Source organism: Ceratotherium simum, chromosome 7 (genome assembly GCF_057802395.1).
Source record: "Ceratotherium simum simum isolate JZ-2026a chromosome 7, ASM5780239v1, whole genome shotgun sequence".
Lineage (NCBI taxonomy): Eukaryota > Metazoa > Chordata > Mammalia > Perissodactyla > Rhinocerotidae > Ceratotherium > Ceratotherium simum.
In genome coordinates, this window is record NC_141906.1 from 29085748 (window position 1) to 29105724 (window position 19977).

Below are 19977 nucleotides of genomic sequence, written 5' to 3' on the forward strand. Positions count from 1 at the left end.
CTTGTCACCCAGGGACCCAAGTTGATGGAGGCTCCATCTCATCCCACACCTCCATGAGACAGGAATAGGGAACTTGGTGAATTCCATGCAGGCTCTTAAAACTTCACCCAACACTTATTTCGTTGGCCAGATCAAGGCATGACCGTGACTAACGTCAAGGAGGCCAGGAAAATACAATCCTAACACGTGCCTGGAAGGACAGGGCAATTGGAATGTTTGTCAACAGATCTAGTGACTACTGCAAAGACCTTGTTATGCACAGTCCGTTTATATTTCTGGCATGGTCAGGGTTACAAATTTAATTTTTTAGTCAGATCCTGGTAAGAAGGAAAACCAACTCTTTCAACCTATGCAAAGAACTATAGCAACATGAAAAGCAGAGCAATCCACTGGCCATCATCCTAGTGGTCTGGCGAACAAGGCCAATCAGTGTATCATATTCTCTCCAGAACCAGTGACACTATTTACAAATATGACTTGTTGACAGATGTATGAGAATTACAGTGAAATTTAAGATTAGTACCATCTCACTCCAACATGCCTTATCAAAGGCCTATTGTACTGTTTCTGATCGATTTTATAAAAATACTTGTCTTAATCCCACTTTCTGCAGTTGTCATCCTCAAATTCTGAGGAGTCATTCATTAGCTTGAAGAATGTACTAATAATTTTCCATAGTAAGATGTCCTAGAGCAGTAGTACTGGCATAAGTATAGCCATATAAATCAATGGAACAGAATTGAGAGTCCAGAAATAAATCCTTATATTGATAGTTAATTGATTTTTTTGTGTGTGTGTGAGGAAGATCAGCTCTGAGCTAACATCCAATGCCAATCCTCCTCTTTTTGCGGAGGAAGATTGGCCCTGGGCTAACATCCGTGCATATCTTCCTCTACTTTATATGGGACGCTGCCACAGCATGGCTTGATGAGCAGTGCATCAGTGCGCGCCCGGGATCCAAACCTGCAAACCCTGGGCCAGCAAAGCGGAGCGTGCGCACTTAACCACTGCGCCACCGGGCCGGCCATGATAGTTAATTGATTTTTGAGAAAGGTGCTAAGGCACTTCATTGGGGGAAGGGATAGTCTGTTCAACAAATCTGCTGGGACAACTGATTATCTACACACAAAAAGATGGACTTAGAGCTTCAACTCACACCATACACAAAATTAATTCAAAATGAACCCGAGACTTAAATGTAACCACTAAAAGAATAAAATTTTTAGAAGAAAACAGGAGTCCATCTTCCAGACCCTGTGTCAGGCAAAGATTTCTTAGATTAAAGTTTCCATCCAACATTTATTTCTTTTTTGGACCAAAAACACAGTCCATCACTGAAAATACTGATAAATTGGATATTATTAAAATTAAAAACTTTTGCACTTCAAAAGACACCATTAAGAAAATTAAAAGACAAGTTCAGACTTGAACTTGAGGAAATATGTGCAAAACACATCTGATGATTAGGTTTTGTAACCATAATATACAAAGAATTCTTACAACTCAATAATAATAAGAAAACATACAATCTAATCTAATAATGGGCCCAAGAAATGAACAGACATTTCATCAAAGAAGGTACACAAATGACTGATAAATACATGAAAAGATGCTCAACATCATTAATCAGAAGGAAAATGCAAATTAAAACCACAACACGATACTATTTCATACCCACTAGAATGGCTAAAATAAGTCAGACTGGCAATGATAAACGTTGGCAAGGATGGGGAGAAATTGGAACCTTCATGCATTGTGGATGGAACTGTAAATTGGTGCTGCCCTTTGGAAAATAGCGTGGCAGTTTCTCAAAAAGTTAAGTGTAAAGCTGCCTTACAACCCAGCAATTCCACTTCTAAGCATCTAAACAAGAGAAATCAAAATACACATCCATGTAAAGATTTGCATGTGACTATTCATAGCAGCATTATTCAAAACAGCCCCAAAACTAGAAATAACCTAAATGTCCATCAACTGGTGAATGGATAGACAAAATGTGTTGTATCCATACAACGGAATATTATTCAGCAAAAAATATAACACATACTCTGTCATGGATAAACCTTAAAAACATTATGCTAAGTGAAACATTATGGTAAGTGGAAGTCCATTTGTATGAAAAGTCCAGAAAAAGCAAGTTTATCAAGACAGAAAGTAGATTAGTGGTTGCCTAGAGCTGGATTTGGGGACAGGGATTAACTATAAATGGGCATGAGCGGGGATGAAAGTGTTCTAAGACTCATTTATGGTAAGGTTGCACCACTCGGGAAAATCATTGTAAACTTTAAATGGGTAAATTTTATATGTAAAATGAACGAATGAATGAATGAATGACTGCCTATAGGATACTCTCCTTTGCCATGGTAGCATATAGGGAATCTTACATGATTCTGAATTTGTGGGGTGTGCCCATGAGGGGATATATTCTAAGGAATTTAGCATCTGACTCCATAAAAATCTACCATCTGAGCCTAACTCCATCATGAACTTCGAGAGACTGGTTGGAACAACACGGCGATCAAGGAGGGAGTCTGTTCTTAGTGTAGATGTAGACAATACCAATAGAGATGTTTAGGAGAGTGGCCCCTTGACCAAACTTTTTTTTTAGAAAGAGTGTGTGTTCTAGTTGGCACAAATATGGTCTACTAAATTGAGGGTTAGAGACCAGAGCCGGTGAAAGGAAAAGGGTGCAGCATATGACTATTCAAAAAAAGAACATGAAGCACATTACCAAAAATATCAACACAATAACCACAACCACAGCTCCTTTATCAATTTCACTCATTCCTTTAAAATTAGTTCTTGTTACCTGTTTGTGGGCTAGCATCTCTCTCCATAGAAGTCTTATGCTTCGGGGCAGGAATTTTTCTGGAAATCTCAAGTCTCAAGGCTCTGACAGGTTGAATCATCTAAGTGTTAGTTATGGTGGTGATGTCAGATCCATGAGTCTATTTTCCTGTCAGTCAATTATGGCAGGATCTTTAGGAAAACAAAGGAGAGAAGATAAACTCCTTGTTGACAGGACCAAATGATCTAGCGAACCTATTAATGTCCAATATCAGAATGAAAGAGAGAAGAATTCTCACTGGGGTGTAATACAGCAGAGCATGAACCTGCTGGTGACTGCTGTATTTCATGAGGTCTCAGTTGATGCCTACTTTGAGGAGAACATACCAGAACCTGGGGAAGGAGAGTTAGTCTTTCCCAGGAACTTTTTTGTTTTTGTTTTTGTAAGGAAGATCAGCCCTGAGCTAACATCTGTGCTAATCCTCCTCTTTTTGCTAAGGAAGACCAGCCCTGAGCTAACATCTATTGCCAATCCTCCTCTTTTTTTTTCCCCAAAGCCCCAGTAGATAGCTGTATGTCATTGTTGCACATCCTTCTAGTTGCTGGATGTGGGATGCGGCCTCAGCATGGCCGGACAAGCGGTGCATCGGTGCGCGCCCGGGATCCGAACCCGGGCCGCCAGTAGTGGAGCGTGTGCACTTAACCGCTAAGCCACGGGGCCGGCCCCCCAGGAACTTATTTTTGATAATTCCCTTTGTCCTCTCTATTTGCCTGAGCTCTGTGGGTGATATGGACAGTGGATGTATTTAGAAGTCTCGAGGGACTTCCAGTATATTTTGTAAGATGTGCACCAAAATTACTAACAACAATAAAAGGTTATTTTAACCTAAGGCATAAAATCATCTTGGAAATAAATTTGTTGACAGTCATCATGCATGCACTCGCATGTGAACATGAGTATGCTTTTACCCACTTGGGAATGTCCACAATCACTGAACATTCACAGTCACGACCCTTTACCTTGTACAAAAATCATCTAGAAAGAATAAGTTCCTCTCTTTGCTGTGACTTCTTTTTCTATACCCGGGACACGATGAACAGAGCAGCTCTTATAACGCTGATAAGCTAATTTTAAAAGCATGGAACATACCAATTATACCTAATTATTTTTAGCATCCCTCCTTGTATGCTTTACTTATGAGTGCCATGCTGTGCGGGAGCAAATTTTTTGTGTATTCTAGCAGCTGTCTGGGAAATGTCAAGATGATTTTGGTGTAAAAGATGCCTTGATAATTTTATTATTCTGAATTTAGGGCCTGATGTTGGAGAAGGGAAACAGAAAAAAGTGTTGTCAGGAAATAGGCTTAGTCTTGGTTGTGTTAGCAATAGGAAAACTATATTTTATAACAACCTTGTCATTAAGAATTTTAACTTCTCTAGAATTGAGGAATCCTATTGTTTTATGTTATATCATGAACTAAGAGCATGATATGAGTCAGCACAAAACCAACAAAATTAGCATGCTTTTTGAGAAGTGAAAGTTCACATTCAGTTTGGGTAGGGTCTAAACTCTGCTGTAAGGGGAAAACACAAAGGAAACAAAAAAAACACAACACTTTATTTCTTCGTGTTAAATGTAGACTGTATACTCAAAGACCATTTTTCTTATATATGACCAATATCGATTAAAGCTTTATACTTCTTAAAATAGAAGTAATCTGAAGAAGCACTTCTGGAATGGCAGAGTAAGGACATCTGAAAATCCACTCCACAAAAGCAATAACACTGGCAAAAGTTGTCAAAATCAACTTTTCCAGAACTCTGGAAATTAACCAAAGCTTTCAAATAATGAAGGAGAATTTGTTCAAGAAAAGAGGCTGAATCTCAGTAGGAACAGTGTGCCTTGTGGCATTTTGACTTGTTTTCTTCCCATCCTCCTCTCCCCAACTCCATGGTAGCTTCCAGAATCAGCAGTCTCACAACTATAGTAGCTATGAAAACCAGTGGCCTAGCAGCCACTAGAGGGGTATGGCACTCCCCCCAAAGCCCTATCCCTAGAGAATTGTCACTATTTTATCTATCTGGAAGCTCCCATTAAAAGCCCCATTCATAAGGCTAGTCTTTATTTGACCCGACTCAGAGCTCACACAGTGAGAAACTCTATCTCCTGGTGTTTGTCTAAACAATCAATGCAAACTTTTGACACCCCAGCTGAGGCAAATTTTGGAACACCAGTTGAGGCAAACAAGAGGCTGGGCAAAAACTTAAGAGGAATATCACTGAATGAGATGTCAATAGAGGGCTTTGAAAATCTCTGACACATTCCTGGACATCTAGAAATCCACTCACATTTGCAGAACTGAGAGTACATCCAGGAAATCCGTCAGAAGGCCCCAATCTCTCAACTCTGGTGACCTTGAGGCCCTGCTCAAGCAGGAAGTAAAGGATAAGGCAGAATAACCTGCCAGAGCATTGAAGGCTTGCCTGAACCAAAATACAGAGTCTCTCGGCAAAGAGCAGGAGAATTATTGCTTCAAGGCACTTAAGGAAATTTCTGTCCAATCATGAGCTGATCACGAAGCTATCTGGGCAGAAACTTCAGTGGCCACACATGACAAAGAAAACAGACTTTACAGAATTTGTCCATGAAAGTTGATAAATAAATAAACAGCAACAACAATAAGCCCTGGTTTGGGAGATTCGATTTCCAGAACTGCCACATTATATTACTTAAAATATCCAGTTTTCAACAAAAAATATGAGACATGCAAAGAAACAAATAAAGTGCAGCCCATACACAGGAAAAAAAGGCAGTCAATAGAAACTGTCCCTGAGGAAGCCCAGACGTTGGACTTGTTAGACAAAGACTTTAAATCAGTTATTATAAATAAGAACTAGAGGAAACTATGTCTAAAGAATTCAAGGAAAACATGAAAATAGTCTCACCAAATAGAGAATATCAATAAAGAGATAAAAATTATTTAAAAAATGTAATAGAAATTGGGGGTAGAACATTACAATAATTGAAATTAAAAATTGACTAGAACTTCTTCAACTTGATAAAGAATACAACAGCTAGAGCTAACACCATACTTTTTTTGTGTGTGTGAGGAAGATCAGCCCTGAGCTAACATCTGATGCCAACCTCCTCTTTTTACCGACGAAGATTGGCCCTGGGCTAACATCTGTGCCCTTCTTCCTCTACATTATATGGGACACTGCCACAGCATGGCTTGACAAGTGGTGCATTGGTGTGCGCCCGGGATCTGAACCTGTGAACCTTGGGCCACAGAAGCAGAGCACGCGCACTTAACCACTGCGCCACCAGGCCAGCCCTAATACCATACTTAATGGTGAGAAACTTGAAGCTTTCCCCCTAAGATCAGGTACAAGGCAAGGATGTCCACTCTCACTACTCCTTTTCAAAATTATACTGGAAGTTCTAGCTAATGCTTTAGGACAGGAAAAGGAAATAAATGTATATAGATTGGGAAGGAAGAAATAAAAGTGTTTTTGTTTGTAGATGACATGTTCGTCTATATAGATAATCTGAAAGAACTGACAAAAAAACTCCTGGAACTCATAAGTGATTATAGCAAGGTTGAAGGATACAAGGTTAATATAAAAAAGTCAATTGTCTTCCCACATACTAGCAATGAACAAATGGAATTTGAAATTAAAAAACCAATATCATTTATAATAGCATCCAGAAAAATGAAATACTTAGGTATAAATCTAACAAACTATGTGCAAGATCTATATGAGAAAAACTACAAAATTCTGATGAGTGAAATCAAAGGAGAACTAAATAAATGGTGAGATATTTCATGTTCATGGATAGGAAGACTCTAGATGGTCAACATGTCAGTTGTTCCCAACTTGATCTATAGATCCAATGCAATCTCAATCAAAATCCCAACAAGTTACTTCATAGATATTGACAAACTGATTCTAAAATTTATATAGAGAGATAAAAGACACAGAATAGCCAACACAATATTGAGAAGAACAAAGTTGGAAGACTGACACTATCTGACTTCAAGACTTAATATAAAGCTACAGGAATCAAGACAATGTGGTATTGGCCAAAGAATAGATGAATAGATCAATGGGACAGAATAGAGAGCCTGCAAATAGATCCATGTAAATATACTTAAACTGATCTAAAGCAAAGGCAATACAACGGAGCAAAGATAGTCTTTTCAACAAATGTTGCTGGAACAAGTGGACATCCACATGCAAAAGGATGAATCTAGACACAGACCTTATACCCTTCACAAAAAGTAACTTAAAATGAATCACAGACCTAAACGGATCACAGATGTAAAACTATAAACCTCCTAGAAGATAACATAAGACAAAATTTAGGTGACCTTGGGTTTGGTGATGACTTTAAAGATACAAAACCAAAGGCATGATCCATGAAAGAAAAAATTGATAAGCTGGACTTAATTAAAATTAAAAATTTCTGCTCTGTGAAAGATATTGTCAAGTGAATGAAAAGATAAGCCACAGACCTGGAGAAAGTATGTGCAAAACACATATGTGATAAAGGACTGCTATCCAAAATATGCAAAGAACTCTTAAAACTCAACAATAAGAAAACAAACAACCTGATTTAAAAATGGGCCAAATACCTTAATTAACAGACACCTCACCAAAGAAGATATACAGATGGCAAATAAGCATATGAAAAGATGCTCCACATCATATGTCGTCAGGGAAATGCAAATTAAAACAATAACGAGACATCACTACACACCATTAGAATGGCCAGAATCTGGAACACTGACAACACCAAATGCTGGTGAGGATGTGGAGCAACAGGAACTTTCATTTATTGCTGGTGGGAATGCAAAATGGTACAGCCATTTTGGAAGACAGTTTAGCAGTTTCTTACAAAACTAAACATACTCTTACCATATAATCCAGCAATCACGCTCATTAATATTTACCCAAATGTGTTGAAAACATGTTCACACCAAAATCTGCATATGGATGTTTACAGAAGCTTTATTCATAATTGCTGAACCTTGGAAGCAACCAAAATGTCCTTCAGTAAGTGAATGGATAAATAAACTGATATATCCAGACAGTGGAATATTATTCAGCACTGAAAGGAAATGAAATGCTAAGCCATGAAAAGACATGGAGGAACCTTAAATGTGATTACTAAGTGAAAGAAGCCAACATGAAAAGGCTACATACTGTATGATTCCAACTACATGACCTTCTAGAAAAGGCAAAAACTATGGTGACATTACAAAGATCAGTGGTGGCTAGGGGTTAGGAGGAAGGAGAGATGGTAGATCATAGAGTATTTTTAGAGCAGTGAAAATACTCTGTATGATAGGCGTATATGCCATTATACATTTGTCCAAACTCAAAGAATGTGCAACACCAAGAGTGAACCCTAATGTAAACTATAGACTTCAGGTGATTAAGATGCATCAATGCAGGTTCATCAATTGTTAACAGTTGTACCATTCTAGTGGGGATGTTATAATGGAGGAAGCTGTGTATGTGTGGAGGGGTAGGGAGTATATGGAAAATCTCTGTACCTTCCCCTCAATTTTATTGTGAACCTTAAGCCACTCTAAAAGAATAAAGTCTGAATAAAAAAAATTTACTAGAAGTGCTCAGCAGCAGATTTGAAGTGGCAGAAGAAAGAATCTACAAACTTGAAGATAGAAAATAGAAATTGTTGGGCCGGCCCTGTGGCTTGGTGGTTAAGTGCGCACGCTGCGATGCTGGTGGCCCGGGTTCGGATCCCGGGTGCGCATCGAGGCACCACTTCTCCGTTCATCCTGAGGCCGAGTCCCGCATACAGCAACTAGAAGGATGTGCAGCTACGACATACAACTATCCACTGGGGCTTTGGGGGGAAAAAAATAAAATAAATAAAATCTTTGGGCCGGCTCCGTGGCTTAGCGGTTAAGTGCGTGCGCTCTGATGCTGGCGGCCCGGGTTCGGATCCCGGGCGCGCCCCAAGGCACCACTTCTCCGTCCAGCGCGAGGCCGAGTCCCACGTACAGCAACTAGAAGGATGTGAACCTATGACATACAACTATCTGCTGGGGCTTTGGGGGGAAAAAAATGAATAAATAAAAATCTTTAAAAAAAAAAAAAAAAAAATAGAAATTGTCCATTTTTAAACACAAAAAGAATGAAGAAAAATGAACAGAGTCTCAGGGACCTGTGGCAATACCATCAAGCATACCAAAATATGCACAATGGGAGTCCTAGAAGGAGCAGAGAGAGTAAAGGCATAAGTAATATTTGGAGAAATCATGGCCAACACCTCTCAAATTTCATAAAAAAACATTAATCTACGCATCTAAGAACCTCAGTGATGTCCAAGTAAGATAAACTCAAAGAAATTCACACTTAAATAGATCAGAGTCAAACTATTGAAAGACAAAGAGAGAATCTTGAAAGCAGCAACACAAAAATGACTCATTTATAAGGGATCCTCAATAAGATTAACTGTTAATGTCTCATAAGAAACTATGAAGGCCAGGAAGCAAGGGGATGGCATACAGTAGTCTCCCTTATTCACGGGGGATATGTTCCAAGACCCCCAGTGGATGCCTGAAACCACAGATAGTACTGAAACCTATATATACTATGTTTTTTCCTAACTAACGGGCTAACGGGAGGGTAGCACACATAGTCTGGATACACTGGACAAAGAGATGATTCACATCCTGGGCAGGGCAGAGTGGGACAGTTTGAGATTTCATCACACTACTCAGAACAGCTCACACTTCAACACTTACGAACTGTTTATTTCTGGAATTTTTCGTTTAATACTTTCAGACTGCAGTTGACTGCAGGTAAGTGAAACCACAGAAAGAGAAACTGTGGATAAGGGGGGACAACCGTATTCAAAGTGCTGAAAGGAAAGACTGTCAGCCAAGAATTTTATAGCAAGAAAAACCATCCTTCAAAAATGATGGAGACCTTGGGGCCGGCCCCGTAGCTTAGTGGTTAAGTGCGCGCGCTCCGCTGCTGGCGGCCCGGGTGCGGCCCGGGTTCAGATCCTGGGCACGCACCGATGCACTGCTTCTCCGGCCATGCTGAGGCCATGTCCCACATACAGCAACTAGAAGGATGTGCAGCTATGACATACAACTATCTACTGGGGCTTTGGGGGGAAAAAATAAATAAATAAAATCTATAAAAAAAAAATGATGGAGACCTAAAAACATACTCAAATAAACCAAAATTGACAGAATTTGTCACTAGAAGACTTTCCTTACAAGAAATACTAAAGCTTGTCCTTCAGGCTGAAATGAAAGAACACCAGACAATAACTTGAATCCACATGAAGAAACAAAAAGCACCAATAAAAGTTACCACATTGTGGGGCTGGCCTGGTGGCGCAGCGGTTAAATGCACGTGCTCTGCTGCGGTGGGCTGGGGTTCGTAGGTTTGGATCCTGGGTGTGCACTGATGCACCCCTTGTCAAGCCATGCTGTGGCGGCATCCCATATAAAGTAGAGGAAGATGGGCACGGATGTTTGCCCAGGGCCAATCTTCCTCGGCAAAAAGAGGAGGATTGGCAATGGATGTTAGCTCAGGGCTGATCTTCCTCACAAAAAAAAAAAAAAGAAAGAAAAAAGTTACCACATTGTAAAATATGGTATAAATGTATTTATGTTGTAACTCTTTTCTTATCCTAGCTAATGGAGAAAGACAGCTGCATAAAGTAATAATTATAAAACTGTGTTGATATGCTTATAAGGTATAAAGATGTAATTTGTATGACAGTAATAGTACAAAGGAGTAGGGGAGGAAATGAAGCTATATTGGAGCAAAGTTTTGAACACTATTGAAATTTAGTTGGTATTAATCTGAACTAGATTGTTATAAATGATGATGTTAATTGTAATCCCAGAGCAACTACTAAGAAAAAACTCAAAGAAACAACAGAGGAATTAAAATAGTACACTTGAAAATATCTATTAAACACAAAAGAAGGTAGTAATGGAGAAATAGAGGAACAAAAAAGACAAAAGACGTATATAAAACAAATAATTATATAATTTTATAAACCAGTGATACAATGCTTATTGTAACATTGATAAAGGATCGATCCATCAGGAATACATAACAGGGCCCGCCCCGTGGCGTAGCAGTTAAGTGCTCGCGCTCTGCTGCTGGCGGCCTGGGCTTGATCCCGGGCGTGCACTGACCCACCGCTCGTCAGGCCATGCTGTGGTGGTGTCCCATATAAAGTAGAGAAGATTGGCACAGGTGTTATCCCAGGGCCAATCTTCCTCAGCAAAAAGAGGAGGATTGGTATGGATGTTAGCTCAGGGCTGATCTTCCTCAAAAAAAAAAAAAAAAAAGAATACATAACAATTACAAACATAAATGCACCAAATAACAAAGTCTCAAAATACACAAAGTAAAAACTGACCGAATTGAAGAGAGAAATACACAACTTAACAATAACGGTTGGAGATTTCAATACCCTCTACCAATAATGAATAGAATAACTAGGCAGAAGATCAACAGGCAAACAGAAGACTTGTACAACACTATAAACCAGCTAGACCTAGCAGATACCTATAGAACATGCCAACAAACAACAGAAAAATATACATTCTTCTGAAGTGCATATGGATCATCATGTTAGGCCATAAAAAAGACACCAATACATTTAAAGTAATTGAAATAGGGGCCGGCCTGGTGGTGCAAGCGGTTAAGTATGCGCGCTCCGCTGCGGCGGCCCGGGGTTCGCCGGTTCGGATCCTGGGCACACACCGATGCACTGCTTGTAGAGCCATGCTGTGGTGACATCCCACACAAAGTAGAGGAAGATGGGCGTGGATGTTAGCCCAGGGCCAGTCTTCCTCAGCAATAAAAAGAGGAGGATTGGCAGATGTTAGCTCAGGGCCGATCTTCCTCACAAAAATATAAATAAATAAATAAAGTAACTGAGATAATATAAAGTATGTTCTCCAATCACAATGGAATGAAATTGGAAATCAATAAGAGAAAGATTTAGGAAATTCACAAATATGTGTAAATTAAACACATACTCCTAAATAATCAATGAGTCAAAGAATAAATCACAAGAGATATTAGAAAATACTTTAAGATAAATGAAATGAAAATGCAAAGTATCAAAACTTATGGGATGCAGCTAAAGCAGTGCTTAGAGGGAAATTTAGAGCTGTAAATTTAGAGCTGTAAAATAAGCCTATATTAAAAAAGAATAAAGGTTTTAAATCAATAATATAACTTACTACCTTAAAAAAAGAGAAAAAGAGCAAAATAAACCTAAAGCTAGCAGAAAGAAGGAGATAATAAAGATCAAAGCAAAAATAAATGGAATAGAGGATAGAAAAACAATAGAGAAAATCAACAAAACCAAAAGTTGGTTCTTTGAGAATATCAACAAACTGATAAACCTTTAGCTAGATTGATCAAGAAAAAAAGAGAGAAGAATCAAGTTACTAAAATTGGGAATAAAAGAGGAGACGTCACTATCATCCTTACAGAAATAAAAAGTAGTGTAAGAGAATACTATGAACAATCATATGCCAATAAATTAGATAACATAAACAAAATAGGCAATTCCTAGAAAGATACAAACTACCAAAGATGACACAAGAAGAAGTAAAAAATCTAAATATATCTATAACAAGTAAAGAGATTGAATTAGTAATTTTAAAACTTCCCACAAAGAAAAGTTCAAGCCCAGATGGCCTCAGTGGTGCATTCTACAAAATGTTTAAAGACTAATTAATACCAATCCTTCACAAACTCTTTCAAAAAAGAAGAGGAGGGAAGACTTCCCAACTCATTTTATGAGACCAGTATTACCCTGACACAAAATTGGACAAAGACAAAGACATCAGACAAAGAAAAGAAAACTACAGGCCAGTATCCCTTATGAATAAAGATACAAATCTCCTCAACAAAATACTAGCAAACTGAATCCAGCAACATATAGAGAGGATTATACACCATCACCAAGTAGGATTAATCCCAAGAATGCAAGTTGATTTAACATCCAAAAATAAATTGATTTAATACACCATATTACTAGAACAAAAGACAAAACCCATATAATGATCTCAATTGACACAGAAACATCATTTGACAAAACCCCAAATCCTTTCATGATCAAAACAAAACAAAATAAAACAAAACACTAAACAAACTAAGAATAGAAGGGAATTTCCCCAACCTGATAAAACGCATCTATGAAAAACCCACAGCTAACATCACATTCAATGCTAAAAGGCTTTCCTCCTAATACCAGGAATAAGACAAGTACATCCATGCTCATCATCCATTCAACGTTGTACCAAGATTGTAGCTAGGTTTTCCACTTCTGGGTATATATCCCAAAGAATTGAAAGCAGGGTCCCGAAGAGATATTTATACACCCGTGTTCATAGCAGCATTCTTCACAATAGCCGAGAGGTAGAAGCAACCCAAGTGTCCATTGATGGATGAATGGATAAATAAAATGTGGTATATACACACAATGGAATATTACTCAGATAAAAAAAAGGAATGAAATTCAGAAACATTGGTGAACCTTGAGGACATTACACTAAGTGAAATAAGCCAGTCACAAAAAGACAAATACTGTATGATCCCACTTATATGTGGTACCTAGAGTAGTCAAATTCATAGAGACAGAAAGTTGAATGGTGGTTGCCAGGGTCTGAGGGGAGGAGGAAATGGGGTATTGTTCCCTAATGGGAATAGAGTTTCAGTTTTATAGGACAAAAAAGTTCTGGAGATTGGTTGCACAACAACATGAATGTGCTTAACATTACTGAACTGTACACTTAAAAATGGTTAAGACTGGGCTGGCCCCGTGGCTTAGCGGTTAAGTACGCTCGCTCCGCTACTGGTGGCCCAGGTTCGGATCCCGGGTGCGCACCAACACACCACTTCTCCGGCCATGCTGAGGCTGTGTCCCACATACAACAACTAGAAGGATGTGCAGCTATGACATACAACTATCTACTGGGGCTTTGGGGGAAAAAATAAATAAATAAAATTATTAAAAAAAAATGGTTAAGACAGTAAATTTTTATACAGTGTGTATTTTACCACAATTTTTTAAACGGCTATCAAAAGCTGCTTAACTATGTTGACAGAAATGCTAGATGGTGAGATATTATCATTTATCATATTTGAGACAATTTTTCTCTGTGATCTTTGACTTTTGTACCTCAACTTCTACCTGTGTCCAGGTGGCTGCTCATAAATTAACCCGACAGCTGTCATTTAAGCCTATCAGTATGTACCAGGCTTTTCCATACATAATTCTCAACAATTTTCTGGTGAGCAAACTGAAGCTCAGCAAGCTTCAGTGATATTTCCCAAGGTTGTATGAGGAACGGAGCTATCATCCGGTTGCTAAAGCCTGGGTTCTTCCCCACCAAGCCTCGTGTCCCTCAAGTGAACTTTATCCTAACAACCACTTGGGGTATCTCAAAAATTCAGCTCCCCCTTAGAGATGAGCGATTCTCTAGATTTTGATGAATGTTGAATGTGTGGATCCTGGAATGAGTAAACTAACAAAGAGATGAACGAAAACAGGAGCTGAATAAATTGACAGACCAATGGAGCCTTGAAGAGGGTGGGGTTTGGAAGAGAAGGAAGAACAGGAGGAGAACTGAGTGGGGAAATTACGTTCTGTGCTTACCAGACCTCTTACAGTCTATCCTGTGCTGAGGTCAGAGACTGCTGAGCACAGTCCAGGGGCCTGGAGCCGTTGCCAGCCTGAAGAGAGGCCAGGCCAGTCCAGATGCAGCTGTGTGTGCTCCCAGCAGCAAAGGAGGCTCAGGCAAGACGCCCTAAGGAAGGAGGGGTGACAGGGGCACTGGGGAGACTTGGTGGGTTTGTGCGTAGGGGAGGGGCCTATCTTTCTTCAAAAAGATCACTCTCGTTCCTGCTCCCGTGGGGAAGGTGACGTGAAGGGGAAGAAATTGAAGGAGGAAAGACCTGACCTTAAACAGAGCCAAGGGAAGTGAATTCCAGAAAGGTTTTTGCAGGGACCCTTGCCAGGGCTTGGTGATTAACTGCATGTGGGGATGGTGAGGGAGGGAAGGGGTCTCCGTTATCAACTCTTAGGCACTTCAGTCACAGAGCCCAAAGCAACAGATCTTTAACGAGCGGGGGTGGAGGGTGAGGGGCAGTCATGAACAGAGAAGGGGGCCGTCACTTTTGGCAGTGACTCCCAGACTCTAAGTACTTGTCTAGTGGCTGCTCCAACATGGAGGACTTTTATGTAGTCCCTCAGGTCCAAGGGTCCCTGCATTTTTTGAGGGGTAAGGGAGGATCTGGGACATTAGCCCAGAGAGCTGAGGAGCCCAGTGTCACGACGGGGTGGAGGCAGGAAATGGCTTTCAGAGAACAGAGAAGGAAAAAGTCTAAGGACGTAAAGCTGTTAAAAATCACCACTTTTTCCGTTTCTGTATCATTTAACCAAAAACCATCCTGTGTGTTATGTCACTTGATCCTCATGCTGATCTGGAGAACTCAGCAGAGCCGGGTCACTGCCTTCCCCAGGCTAACAGGGTTTCTAAACTGGCACGGGAACCCAGGGGATCCAGGATGTACCGGCAGAGCACTTGCTGGACAAGGATGAGGGAGCTGTGTATCTCTGGCCCTTTTCAGAGGGGAGCAGGGCATGGATCTGAACTATTTAATTACTTTTCTTAAGTAAAGTCCAGAGAAAAGGTGAGGGCACAAGGCATCTCCTCCAACTTGGGAAGACTCCCCCAGGGCCCATCTACCGACTGACCCCAGATCCTCTTCTGAGCCCTCCAAGCCTGGGGTGAGGGAGCCCCCTTTGCCAACCTCAGGACCCCAGACTGAAGGAACAGGGTCTGATCCCATCCTTTACTGTGGAGATGGGGAGACTGAGGCAGAGGGTGAAGGGGCCACCCTGCATGGGGCTTTCTTTCCTCAGGCCTTGGTCTCCATAACCACAGCTCCCTCTGCAGGGACAGAAAGACATGGCCTGGAAATTGACACCACTTCTGCTGCTTCTGGCCTGGATAGCCCCCATGTGCGGTGCCAGGGCCAGGACAGACCTGCTCAACGTCTGCATGGACGCCAAGCACCACAAGACAAAGCCGGGCCCTGAGGACAAGCTGCATGACCAGGTATGGCTGGAGTGTGGCTCCAGTTGGGGAGGGGGCTGGTTCTGACAGGGAAGAGGAAGTCAGGGTGGTGGGGGAAGGGATGAGGGGTCAGATATCCCCATATCCTTATTGCTGTGGGAGATGAAGGTGAGTGGGGGGAGTGGTGGAGGTGATTTTAGATGTGGCCTCCTCAGCAAAGGATACCATGTCAGCGATAACATGGAGTAATCATTTATTGAGCAGCTACTAGGTGTCGTGTGTTTTCTGTACATGGTTTCATATTCCCAGTGGTCCTTTGATGTAGGTAGATGATATTCTCCCCCACATGACACAAACGAGGAAACTGAGGCCCAGAGAAGCACATGCACACACCAGAGGAATAGGACAGACCAGCCCTTGTGGTGGGGAAAGGGTAGGACTGGATGGGCATCCCCAGGGGTTCAGAGGGTGAGAGACTCTGGGGGAGGATGGCTCTTCCTACTCTGTGAGGTCCCATGGAGGGCCAAGGGTGGTGGAGAACAAGGCCCTTATGACCACGATACAGGGCGTGGGAGCTGTCCATTCACACATTCTGTAAAAATGTACGCCGGCTGGTTGCAACCCTATTAGACCCCATGTCTCCACTTTTTTTTTTTTTTCCTTTTTCTTCCCAAAGCCCCAGTAGATAGTTGTATGTCATAGTTGCACATCCTTCTAGTTGCTGTATGTGGGACACTGCCTCAGTGGCCAGACAAGCAGTGCATCGGTGCACGCCTGGGATCCGAACCCAGGCTGCCAGTAGCGGAACGCACGCACTTAACCGCTAAGCCACGGGGCCGGCCCTCCATGTCTTCTTTTTATGACAAATATTGTTCAGACTCTCTTTTCTATCCTGGAATGAAATTCAAAGCTAATGGAACCTGTATGCACATTTAATTTAAAAAATATCAACATAACTCTCTATATGTAATACAAAGGAGAAGCAAAAAGAAAGTAATTTATAATAAAATAATATATATTTCAACATGTCAATGCTTGGGTATGACCACATGAGTAGTCATTATGAAATAGTACATGTTTGCTTTTATTCACAAAATCACTACAAATGGGGCAGCCACAAATGATGATGGAGACAGGTGTGTTCGACTGGCAACTGAAATGCTATAAGATACTATAAGCAGTGTTGCCATGGGTGATAGAATTTTATAAAATAGTGAATAACTCCAGTAAAACAAAACGTAGTACAGCTTTCCTTTTCACGGTATTTGCAGTCCTGGAAAATCTGGTCCATATTAAAAACTTGCTAAAATTTAGCGTGTCTATAGGTAAGATGGAGTCCGCTTTAGATTTAGGAAATCATAAGTAGGTCTTTCATTAACTTTTTTCAGCAAATATTTTTGTGGGCCTGCTACGTGTCTGGCACTGGCCTAGCCACTGGGGACACAGATCTTAATACCTGCCGAGAACAAAGTTATTCAACATACATTACTGCACAGCTCGTTTCTTTTCCTCCTTTGCTCAAAATGTCACTTTCCAGTGAGTCTTTTCACAACTACCCTATTTAAAATGTCTACCATTGTCCCATATTCCACATTCCCATTCCTGGCTGTAATTTTCTCCATGTAGTTGATCATATCCTGACATACAATATTTTTTCTCTTTGAGTTTCTTACTGTCTGTCTCTCCTGATCAGAATGTAAGTTTCACAAACACATGTTTCTATCTGTTTTGTTCTCTGCCATAGTCTCAGCATCTAGAACAGTGACTGGCATAGAATAGGCACTCAATAATTATTTTTTTGGGCTGGCCTGGTGGCTGAGCAGTTCAAGTTCCACGTACTCCGCTTTGGTGGCCCAGATTCATGGGTCTGGATCGTGGGTGCGGACCTGCATCACTCACCAGCTATGCTGTGGCGCCATCCCACGTGCAAAATAGAGGAAGACCGGCACAGACGTCAGCTCAGGGCTAATCTTCCTCAAGCAAAAAAAAAAAAAAAAAAAAAAGGAAGATTGGCAACAGATGTTAGTGCAGGGCAAATCTTCCTCAGCAAAATAATAATAATTATTATTTTTTTAATGAATAAATAAATAACTTTTTATTTTTTTTATTTTTCTTTTATTTATTTGTTTATTTATTTTGTGAGGAAGATCAGCCCTGAGCTAACATCCATGCTAATCCTCCTCTTTTTGCTGAGGAAGACCGGCTCTGAGCTAACATCTATTGCCAATCCTCCTCCTTTTTTTTCCCCCAAAGCCCCAGTAGATAGTTGTATGTCATAGTTGCTCATCCTTCTAGTTGCTGTATGTGGGATGCGGCCTCAGCATGGCAGGAGAAGCGGTGCGTCGGTGCGCGCCCGGGATCCGAACCCGGGCCGCCAGTAGCGGAGCGCAAGCACTTAACCGCTAAGCCATGGGGCTGGCCCAGAACTTTTTATAAAGTGTTAAGGGCTCTATAAATGATGGCTATTGTCCCCCCAAGACAGGGTTTCTCCCAGGCTCCTACAACCCCTGATCACCCAGTTATAACTGAATCTCTCCCAGGATGGGAGTTCCTGGAGGCCAAGGACAGAGGGGTCCTCACAGCAAGTGTTCCTAGGACAACCTACCTGGGGCAGGAGAGCAAGAACCAAATGGGGGGAGGCTGGAGGTGGCAGAAGGTGGTGGTGGAGGAAGGACTCGGTCCTGTGTCTCCCCACCCAGTGCAGTCCCTGGAAGAAGAATGCCTGCTGCTCGGTCAGCACCAGCCGGGAGCTGCACAAGGACACCTCGCTGCTGTATAACTTTACCTGGGACCACTGCGGCAAGATGGAGCCCGCCTGCAAGCGCCACTTCATCCAGGACACCTGCCTCTATGAGTGCTCCCCCAACCTGGGGCCCTGGATCCAGCAGGTACGGGCGTCTCCCTCACCCCAGCCCAGCAGGCTCATTCAAGGCTGTGGCTGCCAACATCCCTGGCTGAGAGGAGCCCTCCCTCCCCACCTCCCCGCTAGGTGAACCAGAGCTGGCGCAAAGAGCGTTTCCTGAACGTGCCCCTGTGCAAGGACGACTGTCAGCGCTGGTGGGAAGACTGCCGCACCTCCCACACCTGCAAGAGCAACTGGCACAAGGGCTGGGACTGGACCTCAGGTGAGGGCCTGGGGGTGGGGAGATGGAGGTGGGGTTTGGAAAAGGGGGGTTTGAGGATTTGGGGTTGGGTGGGGATTTCTGGGAGTGGCCAGAGATGAGCTTTGGGCCCAGGGGTTGAATGTCTGTGCCCACCGTCTCTCCCCCTGCAGGGTCTAACAAGTGTCCAGCGGAGGCCACCTGCCGCCCGTTTGAGTCCTACTTCCCCACGCCCGCAGCCCTGTGTGAGGAGCTCTGGAGTCACTCCTACAAGGTCAGCACGTACAGCCGAGGGAGCGGCCGCTGCATCCAGATGTGGTTCGACCCGGCCCAGGGCAACCCCAACGAGGAAGTGGCGAGGTTCTATGCTGAGGCCATGACTGCCGGGGCCGTGCCCCATGGGACTGGGCCTCTCCTACTCAGCCTGGCCCTGATGCTGCACCTCCAGCTCCTTGGCTGAGTCCAGCCCTCCCCAGACATCCCCTCGGCCCGTCCCCAGCTTTGATGACCAGGCTGGGCTCAGCTCAGCTCCTAAGCATGCCTTCATCCATTACCCATCCCTCTGTCATCTAGTTCCTGCTCCATCGTGGGGTTTGGGGTTTCTCTGACAGCCAGTTCTAATAAATAGACCAACACATCCGTGTCTGATGAATTATTTTGGTTGTGAGTTTGTGGGTGGGTAGAGAACAGATTCCATAGCTTTTGAATTTCTTTAGACTAGAGAAATGAGACCTAGGTTTGAATGCCAGCTCTGTACTCACTATGTGAAAGTGCAAGTTGCTTGACTGCTCTAAACCTTAGTTTCCTCCTCAATCAAATGGGGACAATAATACATCCTTCCCTCAGGGTTGTGAAATATAAATGAACTGTTGCCTAGAAAGCGTGTGAGCCCAGTGCCTGCACATAATAATCCAGGATAGGGATTCTGCTGCTCTCGTAGCCCCGGATGAGCCAGGTCTAGGGCTTCATTATTTCTACCTGTC

At 42.1% G+C, this 19977-nt stretch overlaps 1 protein-coding gene and 1 long non-coding RNA gene across 3 annotated transcripts in view; one reads left to right on the forward strand and one right to left on the reverse strand.

The window, feature by feature from the left end:
- LOC147916625 (uncharacterized) overlaps positions 1-19977 on the reverse strand; it is a 70667-nt gene that overhangs the window by 49833 nt on the left and 857 nt on the right. For both annotated transcript variants that reach the window (XR_015552689.1, XR_015552688.1), the window contains exon 2: positions 2810-2979. This is a non-coding gene — a long non-coding RNA (uncharacterized LOC147916625). The remainder of the gene's footprint in view (positions 1-2809; positions 2980-19977) is intronic.
- FOLR2 (folate receptor beta) lies at positions 15680-19658 on the forward strand. The gene is made up of 4 exons (XM_014790287.2): positions 15680-15935; positions 18593-18781; positions 18883-19018; positions 19168-19658. Exons 1-4 carry the CDS (start codon positions 15786-15788, stop codon positions 19452-19454), a joined length of 762 nt encoding a protein of 253 aa, XP_014645773.2. The 5' UTR covers positions 15680-15785; the 3' UTR covers positions 19455-19658.

Coding starts and splice junctions, on each gene's coding strand:
- FOLR2 (XM_014790287.2), top strand. CDS start 15,786: ATGGCCTGGAAATTGACACCACTTCTGCTGCTTCTGGCCTGGATAGCC. Junction 15,936..18,592: donor AGGACAAGCTGCATGACCAG/GTATGGCTGGAG, acceptor CTCCCCACCCAG/TGCAGTCCCTGGAAGAAGAA. Junction 18,782..18,882: donor TGGGGCCCTGGATCCAGCAG/GTACGGGCGTCT, acceptor CCTCCCCGCTAG/GTGAACCAGAGCTGGCGCAA.